General features: G+C 44.9%; 1 protein-coding gene across 6 annotated transcripts in view; it reads right to left on the reverse strand.

The window, feature by feature from the left end:
- Ppp1r13b (protein phosphatase 1, regulatory subunit 13B) overlaps positions 1-24253 on the reverse strand; it is a 73373-nt gene that overhangs the window by 22696 nt on the left and 26424 nt on the right. For 4 of the 6 annotated variants that reach the window (XM_087553561.1, XM_087553560.1, NM_001395106.1 and 1 more), the window contains 3 exon segments: positions 16015-16162; positions 13877-13996; positions 9748-9824 (listed from right to left, as the gene is read on the reverse strand). In XM_087553561.1, the coding sequence (XP_087409687.1) occupies positions 9748-9824; positions 13877-13996; positions 16015-16162 (345 nt within the window). 6 annotated transcript variants of the gene reach the window in all.

Consider the following 24253-nt stretch of genomic DNA (forward strand, 5'->3'; position numbering starts at 1 on the left):
ATCTTGCCAGTCCATAAAAATTAGGTACTTAAAGCTGTCAAGTGACAGAAGCTTCCTTCTTAACATAAGCATGTTCTACCAAAAATAAAGTTCCCCTGTACAGGCTCTGAAGAGCAAAATCAGCAGCTTCACTTAGTTGTGGACCTGCGCCCTACAGCACTGACTTGCCAGGCAGGATGTGCTTATTGGATCATACTGCAGACGGTCACAGGGCCATCCACTGCTTTCTGACTGGAGCTGAGGCCTGCTCTGTGGAGCGAGTTCATGCCTGCTATTTATAGCTTAGTCATAGGCCCTAGAGGATAAGCTAATACTGCTGTCTTGCTAATAGACATCCTGTGACCATCACCCTGCCTTCTAAATACTTAGGTTTATGCCCAGAGGTCTTCTCTCTCTCTCTCTTTCTTTTTTTTTTTTTTGAGGCGGGCTTCTCTGGGTAGTCCTGGCTGTCCTGGAACTTCCCCTGTAGGTCAGGCTGGCTTTGAACACACAGAGATGCACCTGCCTCTGTTGGTATTAAAGGCATGCGCCACCAACGCCTGGCCCCTTTTCTCCTTTTAAGTTTTGCCAGGCAATTCCTTCACAACAGCAGAGAATAAAACAATGCAGTCCCCAAAGCATCGCTTCCCTACATTCACCAGTCCTATTAAAAAAAGGCGATATTCTGCTGTTATCATTTTAGATATAAAAACCCACTGGTAGTTTACCCACCCAAGGGTAGAACTCTGAGCTGTGCGTGGGGCTCGGACACTCAGACCGACCTTTGGCAGTGTTTGGATCTTAGTGCTTCTGAGCTGTGCGTGGGGCTCGGACACTCAGACTGGCCTTTGGCAGTGTTTATCTTAGTGCTTCTGCTGTACTGGGCACAAAGTCTGTCTCCTGACTTGAAGCTCTCTTGTCTTGGCAACCCTATCCTAAAGATATGTTGTTGTTCTTGAAGTCCATGCTGAGTGCAACCTACCCACAGGACAAAGCACACAGAAGAACGTCTAAAGGACAGGTCTTCGCCTCACACCCGCAGGCTACCCCTCCTGTGGCTGCTGCTTTCCTTTCCCAGCCAAAGCGGCAGACATACACTGTTCCCACAGAAACACGTTTTCCATTGTGTCTCACATGTATGAAAACTGTTTTGTACTGAGGGACTGTTAAGATCCGAAAGCACATAGACAGGGAGGCAGACCGAGTCTAGATGATGGAGACGGTGAACTTGCTGGGCACTGCCTTCGGACTGTCCTGCAGATTCAAGATCAGATCAGGACATCTTACCAAAGCTATGGACCCGTCAGCCTCCCTGTTTTGGTTCAAACTGAGCAACCCTAAACTGAGGCAGGCAGACCTCCTTCAGAGACCCTGACAACTCCCAGTCCCCGAGGAGAGGCTGGGAGTGTGTAGTGTACTCACTCTCCCCTTAAGACCTTTCTTTTAGCGCATCTGCTGTCTGCTGTGTCTGAGGTCTGCCATTACCACTGCTGTTACCTGTGTGGTTCAGATTTTTCCTGCCTTTTAATCCTTAACTGGCAGAGAAGACAAACCCAATCAAGTCCCCTAGACAGTGACAGGAACTGTTTCAAGAAGACATTTAATCTAATGTGTGGTGAGCTCTAGTTGTCCCCAGAGTTGGCACACCTATACCTCAGTTTCAATTTATGCCAAATCTGCTCCCCTCCATCTCTGCAGAAGCCTCTGACCACTCCCCGGCCACCCCTGATGACACTCTGATGCAGCTAACTGAGCCACTGCTTACGTACTTTGGAACCTTGCTCGACTTCTGCTGTACTTAAAAAAAAAAAGATTTGGGCTGGAGAGATGGCTCAGCAGTTAAGAGCACTGCCTGCTCTTTCAAAGGTCCTGAGTTCAATGCCCTCTTCTGGTGTGTCTGAAGACAGCAACAGTGTCAGTCTACTCATGACATAAAAGAATACCTAAAGTAAAAATTAGTTTTTAAAAACATTTATTTATTATATATAAGTACACTGTAGCTGTCTTCAGATACACCAGAAGAGGGCATCAGATCCCATTACAGATGGTTGTGAGCTGCCATGTGGTTGCTGGGAATTGAACTCAGGACCTCGGGAAGAGCAGTCAGTGCTCTTAACCGCTGAGCCATCTCTCCAGCCCTCTGCTGTATTTTTCTACAACTGTTTTTTGTTTATATTTCTTTCTTCAAAACAACCTGGGAAATCTGAGCAGAAGTTTAGAAGTTACCTTCACCAAACATCTTGTGTTATGTGTCTGCCAAGCTAAAACAAGCAACGTAGGGTTGGTTTAAAAAGAATAAATTGAGAAATTCTAAGTTTGACTGGTAACTTAGAGCTTCTGAGTAATTCTTTAAACTGCACATTTTATACATTTTCATGCATGGACAACTCACAATAAAAACAAACAAAACCAAAAGAGGGGCTGAAGAGATGGCTCAGAAATTGGAAGCCCTTGTTCTTGTAGAAGACCTGGACTTAGTTCCCAGCGCTTACACGGTGGCTCACAACCGTTTGTAACTCTGGCTCCAGAGGATCGGATGCCCTCTTCTGGCCTCCATGAGCGTCAGGCACACATGTGGTGCACAAGCATACATGCATGCAAACCACTCATACACATAAAGCAATACAAAGGTATAGAGAGAATGTGAGCTAGACAGTCCACCCCCAGTGAGGACACCTATTATCCCAGCACACAGACCTCTATGAGTCGTTCTAGACAGCCCACCCCCAGTGAGGACACCTATCATCCCAGCACACAGACCTCTATGAGTCGTTCTAGACAGCCCACCCCCAGTGAGGACACCTATCATCCCAGCACACAGACCTCTATGAGTCGTTCTAGACAGCCCACCCCCAGTGAGGACACCTATTATCCCAGCACACAGACCTCTATGAGTCGTTCTAGACAGCCCACCCCCAGTGAGGACACCTATTATCCCAGCACACAGACCTCTATGAGTCGTTCTAGACAGCCCACTCCCAGTGAGGACACCTATATGCCAGCACACAGACCTCTATGAGTCGTTCTAGACAGCCCACCCCCAGTGAGGACACCTATCATCCCAGCACACAGACCTCTATGAGTCGTTCTAGACAGCCCACCCCCAGTGAGGACACCTATATGCCAGCACACAGACCTCTATGAGTCGTTCTAGGACAGTCAGGGCCGCACAGAAGGCCCTGCCGCAAAAACTCCGTACATATTGATTCTAATGAGAACCATAAGCAAAGTACCAGGCAAGGGAAATATTTCCAAGATCAGAGCTGACAGGACACCCAGGATTACACTCGTGGTAACCATCTAAATACAAGATCAAACATTTTAAATTTCTAGTTACTTTATTTTACGAATGTGAGTGTTTTCCCATTCTTAGAAGCGTCACTGAGTGAAGAGAGCCACCAACAGAGCCCTGGCCACGAAAGAAAGCCAAAACCCACCTTTGCCCTCAGGCTTTGCTCATCTTGGACATGGCGCCCTAGCATGGAGCCATTCTCACTCACTGCACAAAGAGTGGCTTCTCACTCAGGAGCACAGTGCTGTTTGTCAGCTCTGCAGATTACAGCACCTCCACGCCCACCCAGCAGTGCATCTGGGTTCCCACCACATCAAGCTTGTGCGTTCAAATGATTTTAGTTTGTATTTTCCTGAACATTAATGATGTTGACCACAATTCCATGTACTTAACAGGCCATTCGTGTATCTCCTTTGGTGCAGCCATGCCCGATTTTTAAAAACTAGGTTATTTCCCCTAACCAAGAAGCTATTTGCAATCGACACCCCCTGGCAAAGGAAGTCAGTTTTCTCCAACGGCGTCCCTTACTGGATATATCAACAGCTCTACAGGACGGGGTGCCCTGCAAACACAGTAAAAACTGCCGTGGATTTTGGTGGACTTTGTTTCACTTTGGCATTTTTGTCTTATTTTTTTGTTTGTTTTGTGGGTTTTTTCCTGTTTGTTAAGAGAGAGAATAAGAGAGTGCAAAGTCAGGTGGGCAGGATCTGGGAGGAGCTGGGGAGGGGAAAAAAGTGATAAAAATGTATAAAATTTTGAAATAAAAATAAAAACATGAATAAAAATTATTCAGTTTTCAGAGTTCTTTATATCTGTAGTACATAAGTTATTTGTCAAGCATATGAGTCTCAAGTATTTCCCCCTGGACTTTGTCTTTTTTTTTTTTTTTGTTATAATTATCAAGACCACCTCTATGCACTAAACAACCAGACAAAGCTGAGGACAGCTCACTGGCTGAACGTGTCTCTAAAGAACGAAAACGCGACACAGAGCAACAGAAATGTGAGAGCCAAGGAGAACAAAACAAGGTGGGAACCTAATCAAGACCTGGGAGGCAAAGGGGAGGAATTACTAAGAGAAGCTGATCCTCACAGCAGTAAGTCTGACAAAGTCAGAATAAAGTCATATGGCCTCACTCATAAACAGCGGACTATTTATTCCTAATTTCATTAAGTCCCAAAGCCACTAAATGCAAGTCAAGAGATTCCTGACACCACAGACTGTCCACCCACACGACGCAGGTGTTAAGCGGAGCATCAACACCCATGCAGAAGCGGCTGGGGACAGATGCTACCAAGCAAAGCCTGAGCCAGAAGTGACCTGGATGAGCGACCCAGTCAGCTGTGACAGGAACTGCAGGCAAGGGGGAGAAATAACAGGCATCTACCCACAAGAGGGCAGACTAAGCACAAGCTGCCGCAGAGGCAGGTAAACCCTGGCCTGGCCCCACCTCTATGCTCCTGCTACATCTCTATGCAGTAGCTAACGTCTAGGTTACTTTCCTCGACAAGTGTCATCTGACATGCACGAGCATGTCCTCAGTACCACACAGAAAATGAACACCGAGTGACCACACTAGTAACTGCTTCCACAGTCAATCTTGGCATCAATATTCAAGTGATCAAGTGTCAGGCAACTTAGGTGAAAGGAGAGTGTGTTTTTATCAAATGATAAAACAATGCAAAGGAATGAATTTGGATTTCTACCTATACCATACCCAAAAATTAACTCAAAATAGATCACAGACCTAGATCTGAGCTGCACTTGTAACAGCTAGAAGAGACAGACTGTACTAGCCTTGCAGCGTGCTGGACATATGTGAGTGCATAGGAGGTGGCTTTCTCAGCAGGGCTGGCTGAGGACATCCAGGACTCTACCAAGAACACGCTTTTCCATGCACTGTGTCCTTTCAAAGTGAGTCATACGTGCGAGCACTTTATGGAATCAAAGAGCCCATGATCGTCAGAGCCCCACACAGGGCACACAAGAGAGTAAACCAAGTATCTTTACAGCACAGTCAGCCAGCACCAAGACCAGCCTGTCTGTCTTGGTGTCTGTCCTGGTGACTTGCAGGCTGTAGAGAGAACTTCCCCAGCCCTTGCCTGAGCAGCCATGGGCATGACTCACAGCAGTTCAGTTCCTGCTGACTCCAACCCACGCGGCCTGTCTCCCTCACGGCTGCTATGCGGTCTGCTCCTTTTAGTCTCAGCTCACAAGCCGAACATCTAAGATGCAACTGCTCCATCCGGGTCACAGAAATCGTGGGGAAAACATTTCTAACATCTTGTTAATTTAAAAACACAGCTGGGGGCTGGGGAGACGGCTCAGCGGTTAGCGCACCGACTGCTCTTCCAGAGGTCCTGAGTTCAAATCCCAGCAACCACACGGTGGCTCACAACCATCTGTAATGGGATCTGATGCCCTCTTCTGGTGTGTCTGAACAGCTACAGTTTACTTATATATAATAAATGAATAAATCTTTAAAAAAATAAAAGTTTTTAAAAAAAGAATAAAAAGATTTATTAAAAAAATGCAGGTGAAAGTGCTCTGGAGACAATGCAGGGCTTTACACGGCCATGCAGGGCGGGTTAAAGGCGGGCAGGTGCTCGTTGTCAAGTCACAGACCGCCTATCGAGTCACAGACCGCCTTTGATGTGACGCTTGCAGCAGTTAGCCTTTTACACAGGGTCTCAGACCGTCCTCTAGTCACAAGCACTTATAAAGCTTACAACACACTTTTTAAAAAGTTATTTTATTTTTTATTTTACTCTGTGTGTCTGAGTGTTTTGTCTGCTTGTATGTCTGTGCACCACATGAATGCAGTTCCCTCAGAAGCCAGAAGAGCTGTGGATCCCCTGGAACTGGAGTTACAGATGGTTGCTAGCCTCCATGGGTGGTGGGAATTGAACCTAGATCCTAAGGAAAAGCAGCCAGTGGGTTTCAGGGATTGAACTCAGGTTGTCAGTCTTGGAGGCTGATGTCCTTACCTGTTGAAAATCCTTTTGAGTTCTAAGATTGATCATAATCTGAGCCCCAGGGATGGTAACGTAAATGAATGATAGATGGGATAATCTCCCCATAGGGCAGAAGCACAGAACTGACTCCCTGAGTTGTCCTCTGGCCTCCACATACTCTTATAGTGTGCACACCCGCGCGCGCACACACACACACACACACACACACACACACACACACACACAGAAACAGTCACATAAGAAATGTTTTAGAGCCACTTCACAGAATCACAATTACACCAAGCATCCACCCATCCATCCATCCATCCATCCATCATCTATCCATCTATTCTGAGACAGTCTCACTATACAGCCCAAGGTAGCTGAGAGCTTTACTGTGTAGCCTAGGATGAGCTTGAACTCAGACCATCTGCCTGCTACTTCCCAGGTGCTTGAAATGCAGGCCTGTGCTGCCATATCGAGCTGTGTCAGGAAATCCTAGAGTACGAGATGCCAGGTGTGGTACAGGCCTGTAAAACCAGTGCTCGGGAGATGAAAACAGGAGGAGCAGGAGGTGAGTGAAGATCATTCTTGGTTATATAGCAAGTTTGAGGTAAACCTGGGATACAGTGAGGCCTTGTCACAAAAGTAGGGTAAGAATGAATATGAAAGAGAGAGGGACAGAGGGAGGGAGGGAGGAAGGGAGGAAGGGAGGTTGGAAGAAACACAGAGACAGATAAGAAAGATTACAGACACACAGACAGATTGACTTCCTGAAACAGTTAAGAGGTCTCTGCATAACTCCTCCAGATTTAGAATTAAAAAAAGTTAGATGAGGACTGTGAAGTGATTGTTAGAGACTGGAGTGTAAGGAAGAGGAACATCCACCTTAACGCCGGCACATCTATGAGTGACAAATGAAATACGACATTGAAACCAAATAGAAAAAATTATGGGGCTGTGAAAATGGCTTGGTGGGTAAAGCACTTGCCACAGTGTGAGGACTTGAGTTTGAGCCCTCAGAACCCACACAAAAGCTAGTCTATGTAGAGCACAGCTGTAACCCCAGAGTTTCCTACAGAGAGCTAGGAGGGAGACAGGAGGATCCTGGGAAGCTGGCAGGCTAGCCTGCTGTATGCAGCAGGGGACGACAGAATAAAGACCAACACCTATAGCTGTCTTCTGACCTGTACAAATACGTATATGTATTGTGCACACACCACACATGTACTTACACACGTGTGCATGCACACACACATTTTGTCTAATAACAAACTAGAAATCTGTCTCTGTGGTAGTCTGAATGAGCATGGCTTCCCCACAGCTTCATTTATTTGAATGCTGGGTCCCTAGCTGGTGAAATGCTTTGGGAAGGATGAGAAGGTGTGGTCTTGTGGAAGGAGGTGTGACCTTGTTAGAGAAGTATGTCATTGGGGGTGGGCTTTAGGGTTTCAAAAGCCATTGCTAGGTGTGGTCCTACTCTCTCTGCCTCTAATTTGCAGGTCAGGAAGCAAGCTCTTAGCTAGTGCTCCAGCCACATGCTGCCACCATGCTCCTACCTTGATGGTCATGGACAGCCTCTAAAATTGTAAGCAAGCCCTCAAATAAATACTTTCTTTTGTAAGTTGCCTTCATTATGATGTCTCTTCACAACAGAAAAGTAACTAAGGCAGGTTCTACGATGGCTATCTATAAAACTTAACGGAACTATTACTGAGTTATTTCCCTGCTCCCTCTCTCGCCTCAGGTCTGTCTCTGTCTCAGACTCACAGAGAGCCACCTGTTTCTGCCTCTCAGTATCTCTATCTGAAGGGTGTACCACCATGCAGGGCTTCTCTCTTTCTCAAGACAGGTTCTCATCTATCCCAGATGGCTTTGAACTCACAGTACAGCCAAGGATGATCTTGAACTAATAACCCTCCTGTCTTTACCTCCTTGCTGCTGAAGTTATAGGCATATGACACCATTTTTGGCTTGTATGGTGGTAGAGATGGAACCAAGAACTTTATACATGCTAGGCAAATACTCTTAACAACTGAACTACAGCCTAGAACACTCTACTGACAAAGTCTAAAATGGTAACTACTGAGAATTCAAGTATATAATTATTGTCGACCTGACAATCTAAGCTATATACTGCTTAAAATTTAGAAAGAAGGAAACGATGGACTAGGAGGCTACTATCCTTTTTTTTTTTTTTTTTTTTGGTTCTTTTTTTCGGAGCTGAGGACCGAACCCAGGGCCTTGTGCTTCCTAGGCAAGCGCTCTACCACTGAGCTAAATCCCCAACCCCGCTACTATCCTTCTTTTACAAAGATGGGCATCATGTGATTCAAACAAGTTCAAAGAAGCAGAGATTTGGGGCTGGAGTGATGGCTCATCAATTAAGAGCACTTCCTGCTCTTGCAGGGGACCTGAATTTGGATCCCAATACTCACATGACAGCTAACGATTGTCTGAAACTTCGGTTTCAGGGGATCCAGAGCCCTCCTCTGGTGTCCACAGGCACTGGTCATGCACATGGTGCACATATATAGATAGATACATATATGCAGGCAAATCACTTATACATAAAATTGAGTCTTAGGAGGAAGAGGAGGCAGCGGAGGGGGCAATTCAGATTAGATCTCCCTTATCGAAAAGCTCAAAATCCAACACTTCCTAAAGTTGTAACATTACTTTAGGATTAGAGATAGTCGATCGATGAAGCCTAGGCAAGTATTTCCAATCTGAGAAGCCATGAGATCCGAAACCCTCTGAATAAGCGACTCTCAAACTGTGCATTCACAGCACAAAAACTGCATGTCAGTAACCTGCTGGAAGGGGAGAGGCAGCTGTAGCCAGTGTGCAAACCGTGCAGCAGTGTACAGCCAGGCCCCCTCTGGCCTTCTCGGCCAGGCCCCCTCTGGCCTTCTTACCATAATCACCAGCATCTAACAAGACCACACACACCTGCCCAAGGTTGAATGTCTAGTTAGTTGTAGAGCAGAAAGAAATAAACTAATCCTCTAGTCTTAAAATATTTGAAAAAGTTAAAACTAAAACCTCCAAAGATCAGGCTTAAATGTTCCCTATCCCCTCGTTCTCTCGATGCATGCAGTATTCCTAAGAACACGTGACGTAACAGCAACATCAAACCAACCGCCCAATGCCACAGAGTGCTGAGGGAGCCCCTCCTCTCCCTTCAACTGCTCAGACACGATCTCCCTCCACCTACCCTGTCCCTGGATCCTGGCACTAATCGGAGCATCAGCACCACAGAGATGGGGCCAGATGCTCCACCCAATGCTTTGTTTCAGTGCTGGGAAGGCAGACACAGGCCGACCTGTGCTCCCTGACTAGCCAGCTCAGCCTACTTGGAAACTTCCAGGCCAGTTAGAGATCTCAAAACCAAGGTGGACAGGTCCTCAGGAACACTGCAGTTGTCGTCTGACTTCCCTAGGCTCACGAACTCAAGTACCTGCATACACACAGGACCAGTACACACATACAGAACCAATTCACTTAGTCCCCACGACTTACCCCATTTTCAGTGTGCTTCTCTCCAGGAACATTCATAACGTTTCTCTGCGTTCTCTGCTCTTGGCTCTGACGGGCACCTAAAGAGATGAGAGGATGAAGCACACTGTGATAGTTCTTCCACTGTTAACTGGGTCAGAAACACCTCAAAAAAACACTGTGTGTCTAGGAAGGGGGATTGAGAAAGGTTTGACCGAGGTGGGAAGCCCGGGAAGACGCTCCCCGAAGGCCAGCACGCATGTTCTGCTTCCTGAGTGTGAGCAGTGCCTCACTCCTGACGCCACAGCCGGAGCAGCTCTCCCACCACGATGGACAGCTGTCATTTTCAACGGTAAGCCACAGGAAACATTGTCAGCTATCTTCTGGATTTTTATTTTATATTTTTGAGAGTTTCAAGGATAAGTACTAAACTTACTTCTAGATTTCAAACAATTGTCACCATTATTGTTTTTCTGAGACGAGGTCATGCTGTGTGGGCCTACACACGAGGGCAGTACTCATGAGGCCAGGAGAGGGAGGGCACTGGGGCCCTTGGAACTGGAGCTACAGGCAGTTGCTGCCTGGGTGTGGGGATGAATTCAGGTCCTCTGTAGAACAGTATGTGCTCTTATGCACTGAGAGGACTCTCCAGTCCCAAAAACATTTTTTGTCTTTTTTCAATTTTTTTTTATTTTCAAAAACATTTTTTATCTTATGTGCGCCCTTGGCCATGAGCACGCTCACTGCGAGTGTTCAGGGTCCAGAAGACCAGGGTTTCTCAGCAATGTACCTGATCTTTATTCTGGGAACTGAACTCAGGTCCTCTGGAACAAGAGCTGTTGAGTCATCTCTTTGGCTCTCGGCTATTATCCCCCCACCAGAAAAGAGAAAATAATAACAAATACGACTACCAACCCTTCGGTTTTTCACTTATTTGCATATTTATCAACAGTAAGTATAAAGTACCAGGCCAAGAAGTCCAAGACAGCACAGCTAAAAATGTTTTCCAATCAGTCTTTGCGTGTGTCGCTTCTTGAATTTTAATTACAAACGCACACGCGTCCTCAAGCATGAAATTGACTTGTTATCAAGTGTTTTAACTGGGGCTGGACAGGCAGGTCTGTGTTTATGAGCCCTGGCTGCTCTTCTGGAGACTCTGGGTTTAATTTCCCAACACCCACATGGTGGATCATAGACCTTGGTAACTACAAGTCCCAGGGGATCTGACACTCTTCTAATTCAGAAAGCACGGACACGTATGTGATGCAGACACAGATGTCGGCAAACATCCATACACATAAATAAGTAAATAAGATAAATATAAAAACAAACAAACAAACAAACAAAACAAACTGCGCTTTAAGTACTAGGCATGGTGGTACCTGCCTTTAAGTCCAATACTCAGAGACAGAGACAGGCGGATCTCTAGGAGTTTGAGGCCAGCCTGATCTACATATTAAGTTCCAGGCCAGCCAAGGCTACAGAGTGAAGCCTTGTCTCAAAAAACAACAAAAAAAGAGAACGTGTCAGGAGCTACCTAGGAAAGGCTAAAGACACGTGAGTGCGTTTCTGGAGATGCCCACTGTTCTGCATGGCTGTGGTGGGTGAGCTCTGAGATGTGGGTCCTCAGAGACTTCATCCCAGGACTGCTCCTTGCTGCCGATTTGCCCTTCCTGTTATTACAGCCTAAGGATGCCTGGGCATGAGCCACCCTACTGAGCAAATTCCCTGCAGATCAGCATGGAGATGAACTTTCGTGAATGAATGCTGTTTAGATAAATTAATGATTTTACAGAATTCCTGATTTGATTCAAATTTTAAGAAGAAAATTTAAGGAGATGGTTTTAGTTGTTTTGCCAGAAAGATGTAAATCAAGAATAGAGTGTCCTGGGGTTGGGGATTTAGCTCAGTGGTAGAGCGCTTACCTAGCATGCGCAAGGCCCTGGGTTCAGTCCCCAGCTCCGAAAAAAAAAAAAAAAAAGAAAAAAAAAAAAGAATAGAATGTCCTCCTCCCCCACCACCCCGTAGAACAGTAAGTAAAGGCTGCATAATAAGGAACACAATGAGTTTTCACAATTGCACTAAGAAGAGAAACAGGCTTGGGACAGACTTGTGATCAAGGAAAAACATTCATTCTAGGACAGGTCCAAGGATGAGGCCACAGGTGTGCACTATGAAAAAACTAGGCCACATGAAACTGTTGCTCTGAACTGATAATGAGCTTACAGAATCTTGAACTCAGTATCTACATCCTTCAGCGACTCCCCTTCTGTGTAACATTTCATCTGTGAGGTAACTTTATAAAGAACGTTTTCTGAGAAGGTATAAAAAGGCCAGATAAGAGTGTGGCATTTGGGGCTCAGCCCCATTCAACAAATGTATATATCTGTCTATATGTATGTATATACATACATATGTAGGTATATGTGTATGTATGCATGTAAGTATGCATGAACACTTGGAATTGATGAGGTGTTTGGCCTGACCAGAGTGTGTGTGTGTGTGTGTGTGTGTGTGAGAGAGAGAGAGAGAGAGAGAGAGAGAGAGAGAGAGAGAGAGAGTGTGCGCGCGCACGCGCATCTGTATCAACGATTTTCTTTCATTTACTTTCTTTTCTCTCTGGCTCATAAAAAGTTAATGAGTTCCAACGCTCTTGCCTGGCCAGTGAGCCCCTGAGTCAGAGGGAAAAGAAACCAGGGTTAATTAGTACAGTACAGTAAGAGAAAAGAATCCAGCACATATTAGCACAGAACATCAGGTTTCCTCTACTGAACACAAGTCCAGGCCTGGGCACAGGTGTCTTTAGTATTAGAGCTGCAGAGCACTTTACCATGTGGACATCCTGTAGCTCACAGTCCCTCGAGGTACAACGTGAGCCTCATTTTGTATAGATTCAGGAACAGCTTGAACGTAGAACTTCCACAGGAAGACTGTTGGGTTGAAAGGCCTTGTGCTCTTTTGTTTAAGATTAATTCATTTTATGTGTTCTGCATACAGGAATGTATGTAATTATGTATGTGCTTTGTGTTTAAGGAGGTTTTAAGAAAGCATAAGATTCCCAAGAACTGAAGTTAGAGATGGTTGTGAACCACCAGCCAGTGCTCAGAACCAAACTCAAGTTCACTGCAAGAAAGCCAGTGCTCTTAGCTGATGAGCCATCTCTCTCTGGCCCAGCTTTGTGCTTTGCCTACATGTATGTATGTATGTATGTATGTATGTATGTATGTATATATGTATGTATAAATGTGTGTGTGTATGCATGTGTGTGTGTGCGTGTACGTACGTACTTCTTTAGAAACAGGGTCTCTTGCTTCTCTACTAAACTTTCTTTTCATATAAATCTCTAAGACTTCCTACCTGGGAATGAAAATATACCCATCGATGTTGTCAGGATGCTTACTGCCATCGGTTTTTCTTTTCTTTCCGTTGTTTATTTTTTTGTTGTTTTGTTTTGTTGTTGCTGTAAGTGGTAATGGTGTTTTACTGTTTTTTGAGTTTTTTTGAGGGGGACAGTTCAAGACAGGGCTTCTCTGAGTACCTCTGGCTGCCCCCAAACTTACAGAGATCCCCCACCTCTGCCTCCTGAGGGCTGGGATTACAGGCATGAGCCTCCATGCCTGGCTGGTTTGTTTGGTTTTGTTTGTTTTGAAGACAGGGATTCACTATGTAGCCTTGGCTGGTCTGGAGCTCAGAGATCCACCTGCCAGGTCTCTTGAGTGCTGGGATTAAAGGTGTGTACCGCCATGCCTCGCTTTGTTTTTAAGTAGCATACTTGCTTGTCTTTATGGTATGATGTGATACTGAGAAAGGCCTGGTCCACTCTAAAATTAGAAACATCTCTCATAACCTTTTTATTACTTCAAGGTTTAATTTTAAAAACTGAACATTTGACACATGTGGTATTTATTAATATTAATACCTTCATACACTGCATGCCTACACATTATCATACCCAGTGCATCATCTTACCCACAATGCCCTGTGAGAAAGCGAGAGCCGGTGCCTACAGCTGTGACACACTCAAGTCTGCATCACAGAGGTCAAGGGCACGGGAATGCACATTCTCTGTCCTGACAATTTTGAGTCTTTTCTAAAATTAACGAATATGACCAAAGTTAAGAATTGAGGGAGGTTTTAGAAAGCATTTACCAACCTTGTTCACTGCTCTCAGTTGGAGAATCCTCATGGCGAAGAAAAAATTTTACCTCTTCCCTGCGAGGCCCCCACTTCTGTAGGTGCTCATACATCATGTGGTCACAGGGGATGGGACGCTCTAGGAGAAAAGACTACAGTTCACTCCAGAAACAAAGACAGGGACACCGTCAGTGCAGACCCCACGCTTGCTCTCCCACACTTGTCTCACTCCCCTCCCCCCCACGAATCCAAGAACATTACAAGCATCACTCTTTACTTTAATAAACAAGTAGAATTAATGAGAAATGAAGGACAACGGGGCAACGTACAAACACAATAATGCACAGCAAAGGAACTCCAGCATCCAAGAGGGGACAGTGCCCCGACTGCATCTCTGTCTCACTAGCTCTGTTTCCAATGAGGCTGCTGTGGGCCTTGGGTACTGCAATCTGCTCCTCTGTAGCACCACTGTTTTGGTTTTGTCTGAGGGCTGAACTCGGGGCCTCACATAAACAGGCAAGCAGTCTAACACTGAGCTAAATCCCCAACCCCCATATTATCTTTTTAAAAGACTCCTTTTATGTGTATGTGTCTAAGTATAGGCATGGGCAGGGGTACTCAGGTACCCATGGAGGCTGGAAAAGGGAACCGGATCCTCTAAAGCTGGAGTTAGAAGGAAGTTGTCAGCAACCTAACATGGGTGCCAGGAACTGAACACTGGGCTTCTGCAAAAGCAGCAAGCATTCCTAATTACTGAGAAATAATCTCTCAAGTTCCCACATCATATCTCTCAAAAATGTTTTATTCTGAAATATTAATAATTTTAAACTATTACATGCCATGTCTATACTCCCATCACTTGGGAGGCAGAGCTAAGAAGACAGCAAGTTTCAAGTCAGCCTTATGAATAGGTAGGTCCTGTCAGCCTGGGCTACCTAGTGAGATACTTTGTCAAGAGATTTTAGTCCACACTGTAGAATAACTGCCAAGGCAGTACTACATACCTTTATCTGAGTCTCCCTAATGTAGAGCTTTCAAAACCAAGCAGTTCGCACTGGCAGACCACTGTAGATTACTGGCTCTATCTGGATTTCAGCAGCTTCTCGCTAACACTTCCTTCCTGTATAGAATCTCATCCATGAGAGCATATGCAACTCCCTGGTCTCAGCACACACACACACACAACTACAAATAATTAAAAATATGAAACTTTCAAAGAATAAAGAGTATTTAACAATAACCTGTCTCTAAGAGTTGGGTACACATTTCCTTTGGACACCTCACACTCGTGGACGATGACTCTCTCGCTGCCCACCTCAGTTACCGGGCATATTTCCTCTAAGCATCACTTTCATATGCCGTTCCTATTTGAGATCTGCACAGCCGCTTTCTAGCTCCCTACGCTCCAGGACCTGTGTGCAGTGGATTTCTTCCTTGTCTTCTAGGTTCAACCCCTCTTTATTGTCTTGTTAGCTCTTACTTTGTCTTTTCAAGATGAGGTCTCATGCAGGTCCTAGGCTGGCCTCAAACTATGTGGAAGAAGGTAACCTTGAACTCCTGATCCTCCTGCCTTCACCTCAAGTGCCAGAATTATAGGAGACAGGCATGCACTAACACACCCAGCTTAAATTTCTTCTTTAATCATATTATCTTTGAGAATTTTCTCTGCCTGCTTGCTAACAAGTCTTTTAATATAAGAGCCAGGATTTTACCATTTTCAGTTTAATACTGTTTGTGGAGGACTTACCACATACGCCACATGCCATCTTCCTGATGTTATTAGGACAGAAAAGGGTTGTTGAACAGAAGCTGACGTATAGCTCTTTGGTAGAGTGTATACTGAGCATTTGTAAGGTCCTAAGTTCCATCCCCAGCACCATAAAATACAACATGACACACACCAAAAACAAAAACGTTAAAAACGGTTGCTGATGGGCCAACAAGATGAGTCAGGTGCTTGGCACCAAGTGTGACTCGAGTCTGATCCACAGAACCCCCATTACAGAAGGCTAGGACTCACAAGTACACACCACTGAGCTATCCCACTCACGGTTTCCTTTACATGAGCTGCCTTCTACCACAGATAACTGGAGCCACAGCAGTGTTTCCAACTGAGCCCCGAGCTGTATGTGGCTAGCACCGGACAGCCTGACATACCACTTCCTCTCCACACTTCGGCCAGGTGGCAGCCGCCCTCTCCAGGTTCCTTGCAGAATTCTACGACATCTCGACAGGTGGTTTCAGGTGTTATAGGAACTTCTGTTAAAATCTGTTCATTGTTGCTCAAGAACACGGTTAATATCATCTGTAGAGAAAAGATTAATAGCACAATTTAGGCTCCTCGTATAAAGAGCTTTCTACTTTAAACTTCCTGCTAGCAGACACAGCTCAGGCTGGAGAGATGGCCCAGTGGTCAAGAGCACTCCCAGCTCCCACACACCAGCTTCCAGCTGTCCGTAACTCCAGCCCCAGGGAACTCAATGCTCTCCTCAGCACTTCTGTGGGCACTGGCATGTGTGTTACACACACATACACATATAAAATTAGTTTTAAAAATCTAAAAAGGAAAACCATCACATAGTAGAGTGGTGAGAGAGCTAAGTAGAGAAGACCGCTGCCAAGCCAACAGCCAAAATCCAGCCTGAGTCTGACTGGGGACCGCAAGGTAAAAGGACGGACTCCAACATGGTCCTCTGACCGCCCTCATATCTGCACCCCAGGACATACACGCCCACACCAGCACCTCTCCCCCAGTACAAGTTAACTAAGCAAATAAAAAAACACACAATGCAAAGATAGAAACGAACAAGCTGACATCTCATAATCAACCCCATTTAAAAAGGAAAAAAAAAAAAAAGACGCAATGCTTCAAAACCAAGTAGGAAAAAGGCTACATTGTAAGTGAATGTTTCCCATGGGGGGGTGGGAACTGGACTCATTCTCTATCTCATGCATTGACAAAAGTCTCTTTTAGATCAAATGTTTCATTTTATTTTATTTTATCCACCCCCCCCCACCTGAGGACCGAACCCAGGGCCTTGTGCTTGGCAAGTGCTCTACCACTGAGCTAAATTCTGTATGTTTCCCCATACAGATTTCTTTGCGAAATCTCTTCGTTCCAAATGGGATGCACTTGTAGCAAAACTACATTTCAAGATATAGACCCAGGAAGCTTTTCCCATACAGAATGGCACTTTCTCGTCTTATTCTTTTCCTTCCAAGCCGGACGCTTTGTAGCAAGCTCACTTTTCAAGATAAATACACAGAAGCCTTTCCCAACCCCTCATTTTACTTTTAAATTAATATTTCTCTGCATGTGTGTGTTATGAATCTTTTTTTTTCTTTTTTTTTTTTTCCAGAGCTGGGGACCGAACCCAGGGCCTTGCGCGTGCTAGGCAAGCGCTCTACCACTGAGCTAAATCCCCAACCCCGTGTGTTATGAATCTTAATGTAAATACCTGATATGCAGGATATCTGATATGTGTCCCCCAAAGGGCCCATGACCCTCAGGTTGAGAACCTCTGCCCAGAAAACATTCCAAGGTTTTTTCATTAATCCTTCATCGACGTTCAGAAACAAGGGGGAGCAGGTATGGTGGTGCACATCTTTAATTTTAGCCATCTGGAGGCAGGGGCTCTGTGAGTTTGAGGTCAGTCCAGTCTATACTGCACATTTCAGGCCAGTCAGGGCCACACAGTAAAACTCTTGTCTCAACATCAAACACCAAGGCCAAGAGGACCTCTGGCAAATCGTCATGGAGAATAATCAGGGCACGGTAGCACACTTGCGGCTCCAGCACTGCAGAGGCAACAACTCCTGAACACTGGGGCTGTTGACCAAGCAACAGACTACATCTCTAAAAGCAAAGTGGCAGGGGTGGTGGTCCACACCTTTAGTCCCAGTCCCCAGGTGGCCAAGTGTGGTGGCACACGCCTTTAGTCCCAGTACTCACGCAGAGACAGAGGCAGAGGCAAAAGAACTTGTAAGCGTTCCAGGCCTGCCAGGACTGCACAGGGAGAGCCTGTGCAAACTACAAACAACAACAATTTAAAAGACGTAAAGAGGGCTGGAGGGATGGCTCAGCGGTTAAGAGCACTCTTCTAGAGGTCCTGAGTTCAATTCCCAGCAACCACATGGTGGCTCACAACCATCTGTAAAGAGATCCGATGCCCTCTTCTGGTGTGTCTGAAGACAGCCACAGTGTACTTGTATATAATAAATGAATAAATCTTAAAAAAAAAAAAGTAAAGATTGGACAGCACCTCAAAGAGCACCCCCTGGGTTCCCCTCCACACACACACACATGTATCCAAACACATGAATATACACAGCATATGCACCCCACACACAAACATACTTGACATACACATGAACATACATGTGCACAGACACAAAAATAGAAGTAGTATCTATAATCAAAAGACAGATACTATAAGTGTTAACAAGGATGTGGAAAATAGGAACCCTGCACACTCGTGGTGGACGTGTAGTGGTGTGGCTATTCTTAACAATGACGACACAGCAGTTTCTTACGATATGAGGCACAGATTAACCATGTGGTCCAGCAGTACCACTTCTCAGTATCCGCTGGGGGAAGTAACATCTGTCCTCACAAAGCACTCCACAGAAATGTTCATGGCGTCTTTGTTCATTCATAACAACTAAAGAAACAACTCTATCTTACAGAAGAAACAGTCTATCACCTATCAATAAAGAAAATGTCTTCCGTCACACAGACTATTGTTGGATAAATTCTGACCACATTATACAAGTGGAAGAGGCCAGAAACCAAACCAAACCAAAACAAAACCAACCAACCAAACAACCCCCAAAACAAAACCCAAAACAAGGCACACATAATGTATGACCCTGCTTATGTCTACAGCCATCGACTCTGCTGAGGTGAGAAGACTGGCTGCCGGGGTTGGACTGGATAGAGAAAGAGACAGAGTGCTCTAAGTGACGACAGGCTGTGGCTGTGGTTCTGCAGCTTTCTACCTGTGCTGAGGATTACTACACTGTTCACTTAAAGTTCACTTATTTATTTTTTGAGACAGGTTTTCACTATGTGCACGAGATTGGCTTCAAACTCAAGAGATCCACCTGCCTCTGATGGCATTGAAGGCCACCAAATATCTGGCTTAAAACAAGCAAAGTTTATGGCACATAAACTGTACCTCAGAAGCTGTTTTTATAAAGTGGACACTAGGGTTAGAGAGATGGCTCAGAGGTTAAGAGCACTGACTGCTCTTCTAGTGGTCCTGAGTTCAAATCCCAGCAACCACATGGTAGCTCACGACCATCTGTAATGGATCTGATGTGCTCTTCTGCTGTGTCTGAAGTTAGTTATAGTGTATATAATAAAGGCTTGATAAAAACCATTTTAAAAAAAGAAAGTGGACTTGACTTTCCGAAAGGGAACTCAATTCTTAGGTAGCACAAACCCCTGACTGAGACTCAAGCTCTCTCCCTAGTTGTGCGCTGACTTTGCTGACGCTGATGGGAAGGGCTTTCCTTCACCGCTGCCTCTCAGTTCCCGGAAGGAGCCTGGCAGACTCTGAGGAGGTTTCTTTTAGGGCAATGGCTCTGACTCTGCTCTGAGGAAGCTTTAGCTCTGTCCTACTTTCACTTCCTATGGAAAAGGAACTGCAGGATAGCAAAGATAAATGACCTGGAAGAATTTAGTATGTTTAATACGAAATTTTAGCTAGTGATAAGTAAGAAGCTCACAGAAACCATGGAAAGGATCCATCAAGGTGGGTACAGACAGCCATTTTGAAAGACCCTTAGCTCTTCCGTGCACCGGAGGACTGACTCTAAGCTCCTTCTGGGTCTGACATGTTATGTTACATCTCCGTGTACTTAAAATACCAGAAGTGTAGGCTGGAGATGGCTCAGTGGTTAAGAATATTGGGTGCTCTGGGGGTTGGGGATTTAGCTCAGTGGTAGAGCGCTTGCCTAGGAAGCGCAAGGCCCTGGGTTCGGTCCCCAGCTCCGGAAAAAAAAAAAAAGGATTGGGTGCTCTTGCAGAGGACCTGGGGTGAAGTCTCAGCACCCACATGGCATTTAACAACAGTCTGTGAAACTCCAGTACCAGGATATCCAACACCCTGTACTGGCCCTCTGAAGCCTCCTGCACATACATGGTACACATGCATACATACATGCAGGGAAACACTCATATACATAAAGTAAATAATGCTAAGAGATAAGAAGACAATATACTCAGTCTCTGGTCACATCACCACTGTCACTGCTGGAGCTCCGACCTCTGCAAAGCAGCCTGACTGGAGTCCGCTGCAGCTCGGCCATTAGGTACATTACTTCATCTACATAAACACTGCTCTGATGCTGGACTGGACCACTCCACTCAGCTCCTCAGAGCTGTGACAGCCCCTCCTGGCACTTACCAGAGCTCTCCCTCACCTGCCTGTCTAAAGGAGCCCCGTCTGTTATCTGACTCGTTCCCAGCTCAGGGAGCTGTTCAAATGCTTGTTTCATTTCCCGAGATCAGAGATCCCGGTCAGCCTTAGCTGTGTATCAGTATCTGGATCAGCACCAGACATAGGGCATGGACTACATAAGTCCCCACATTCTATGACTTTGAAGGACTTTTGAATCCCAAAGAATACATGTTTGTCTGACTTTTTATCTTCAAGATTTCTTCCCAAAAAAGATAAGAGAATCTTTACCCCTTTACCCATTGACTTAGTCCACATAACAGAAGGCAAGTATTATTGTGGAAGTCGGAAACCATGATTAATGTAAGAACATAATTCTTGGCAGATTCCTTCATAGCTAAACATCGGGATGCCTCCAGTCAAACCCCCTCCTCCCACAAGGTGGCGCTGTATGGCAATGGGGAGCAATGCCACCTTCAGAGGAAAATAACTCTAAACAAGAGGTAAGTTAGATGTGGCAATGCACTCAAGAAGTTGAGGCAGAAGGATCAGGAGTTCAAGGCTGGCCCCGACTCCATAGAGAATTTGAATCTAGCCTAGGCTACAAGAGTTCCATTTCATTTTTTAAAATAGATATAATTATAATTGGAAATTGATCACGTTTTAAAGGAAGAGTTGGCTTTAATAGAGTGATGAAAAAATGTCAAAATAAATACATCCTTAAGCCTGACAAATGCATATTAATTCCAAGCCTGGGGATTGTAGTTCAAAGGCAGGCTGATCTCCTGAGTTTGAGGAGCACCTGGTCTACAGAGCAAGTTGCAGACAGCCAGGGCTACAAAGAGAAGCCCTGTCTCAAAAAACACCACCACCACAACAACAAAAATCCTAAAAAGAAAATTAAAAGTCACATCTCAGACTGAGAAGATATCTGCAAAGTGTACAGGTTTCGAAGGACTTGTATCCTGAAACACAGACATCTCTTAACATTCAGTATGGGCACACTTCCAAAGGGGCGAACGACGTGAACACACACACATCCGAGCAGAGCTGACCTGTGAACGGCATCAACACCAGTCACAGGGAGCAGCATCAGAACAACGACACACTAGTCACTGTCCGTCAATCAGGTAAATGGCCCTCAAGAGTCTTGCCAACTCTGCTGTCACTGTTTCATTTATGGCCACAGGGCAAAAGGAACTAAGCACTAGAAAAGGCCATAGCCACTTTGGAAGACAGTACTAACTTTTAACAAAACAGGGATCCAGTCTAGCACTTAGAAGCTGATGATGTAGGAGGAGTGCTACAAGTTCAAGACTAGCCTGGACTCCACAGTTAAGTGTCAGGCCTGTCTAGGTACAGTGTGTCAAGGCCCATCCTAGGTACAGTGTCTCAAAACCTCTCCTCAGACACAAAAGACCACTTTTACCAGATGATGTTTATTTCCACACAAATGCTTTTAACAGTTCTCAGAAGTGCCGGAAATTTGGAAACAACCAAGATGCCATTAGTAGAGGAATGAATCAACAAACTATGACCTATTCAGACAGTGAAATACTATTCAGCAATAAAAGGATATATGCCATCAAACCAGAAAAAGACATGGACCTCTAACTATAAGCTGCTGGGTAAACTGGTCTGAAAGGCTATGTACACACTGAAGGGTTCCAACTCTATGAGATTCTAGAAAAGCAAAACAATAGAGTCAGGACCAGCTACAGGGTTGCAAGGGGCAACACGCTATTCTGAATGACACCAGAAGTATGGCACATTACACATCAGTCAGAACCCACAGAACCATCAAGAGTAAAGCACACATATATGCCAAGGACCTCAGTCAACCAAAACATGTCAACCCTGGTCCATCATTGTGACAGATGGACCGCAATGACAGTTAACAGGTGCTAGGTCTAAGGTGGGAGAAACAGGAAGCAGGGGAGGAAAATTTTGTTTCTGTTCCATTTTTCGTATACCTAAAATTGCTGTATTTAACTTATGGTATTTAACTTAAAATAACAATAGTATCCTGTAGCTTCAAGAGTTCGTGCAGACATGTGTGTGGTGTGTGTGTGTGTGTGTGTGTGTGTGTGTGTGTGTGTGTGTGTGTGGCAGAGGAGGGGTATATATAAGAACTGAGTCACTTAATAAATGTGACCCGTGTGGCCCATGGTCCAATACTTAGGGAAGTGTCAGGATGGTCCTATGAGCTCCAACAGTATAAACTAAAGGAAGGGTCGCTGCACTACAAAGTCCGTGTCCTCACTCGTTTCCAATCTCCTTAGTACAGTGCCAAGGGCTTTTCACATTCTTAATTTCTGTGCTTTCTCTGTGAAGACAGTTACTAGTTTTGACTTTACAGATTAGAAAAGGGGCTTAGAGAGGTTAAATAATGGGTTCAAGCCACGGAGCCCACAAAACTAGAGAGAGAACTTAATTCACTCTGCCTGACTCCAAAGCTAAGACACTCTGAACCCGTTCTCCAAACCAATTCCCTAGTGCTTCAAAATGAAAACAGAGAAAAGAAAAATCAGTGAAAGTTTTAATAAATAGTATCTTAATTGTATAATCTTTCATTGTTTGTTTACATTTCAATTAGCCAGGTTATACCTAGTGTTTTTATTCAAAAGTATCAATTGCAAACTGAGAGTTTTTTCCCATGTAATCGCTATACTGTGGAAGTAAGAACAAAGAATCATGGCATCTCCCCCAAGTAACCACAACAAAGGAATCGAAAAATTACTTGGCCTAAACCATACAAACTTTCTAATTAAATGTTCTTGGTTTTTCAAAAATTTCCATTAGGTATATACCAATAATTCTCAGGATAAGACTTCCTTGTCCTACACACTGATAAAACTCAAGAGAACTTATTCCTAATGCTTTTGTTGACACTAAAGACTGGGTCTCTATGCTGCCCAGGACGTCTCTGTCTTACTGGCAAAATCGACCCTCCTACCTTGACATTCTGAGAGGCAGACACCACAGGCAAGTACCCTAAGCCCAGCTCTGTGGCTATTGTGATGGTGCAGGGGACGGGATCAGGGCTTCCTGGGCTCGCAAACGTACTATCATTCTATCTACCCTGTCCCATATGCATTTTTATCTGTGTCACTCATACACTGAAGAACTACATATGTACATTTCATATAAGCCTGAACTCACACTATCATTTAAAACAGCCAAAAATAGAAATAGCCCAAGTTTACAAAGATAATTTAAATGTTTCCTTATATCTCTGTGTCTGACCCTGTGTGTGCATGCCTATGGAGGCCAGAAGGCAGGGACTGACTGATCCCATGGAGCAGGAATTAAAGGCAGCTGTGAGCCACCAGATGTGGGTATCATCTTCCTGAAGAGCAGTGAGCACTTTTAACTGCTGAGCCGTTTCTCCAGGCCCAAACTTATAAATGCCGAGGAACATGGAATATACTCTGAACTTAGATTACTACCTGGGCAGAAAAAGAAGTGAAGTGACTGTTACAGCACAAACGACCCTTGGAAAGAGAGCAAATAAAGTCAGATACAAACTGGCTGGTGGCAGTGGGGCACACCTCTGATGCCAGCACTTAGGAGGCAGGCGGGGCTCTTGAGTTGCCAGCCTGGGCTACAGACTGAGTTCCAGGACAGCCAGGGCTACCCTGAGAAACACTGCCTCAGAAAACAAAAATGAACAAAAAAAGAATAAGTCTATTCACATGAAATGCCTGGAGCAAACAACCCATAAAGACAGGAAGCAGACTAGTGCTTGCAGGAGCTGCCAGGATGAGAAGTAGCAACTGATAATTGCTAAGAAAATGGTCTTTTGGGGGAAATGAAGACACTAAACAGTTAGAAAGTCATAAGGATTGTACAACTGTGGATATTTATTAAAGCCCAGAACTATGTGATTATGTATCAACAAAACGTATTAAGACATCAGTTATGCCAATTTGATCTATTGGTATTCTTCCTCGATGAAGCGCCTTTCCCTATTATAACAGGGCATTGTACCACAG

Source organism: Rattus norvegicus, chromosome 6 (genome assembly GCF_021556685.1).
Source record: "Rattus norvegicus strain SHRSP/BbbUtx chromosome 6, alternate assembly SHRSP_T2T, whole genome shotgun sequence".
NCBI lineage: Eukaryota > Metazoa > Chordata > Mammalia > Rodentia > Muridae > Rattus > Rattus norvegicus.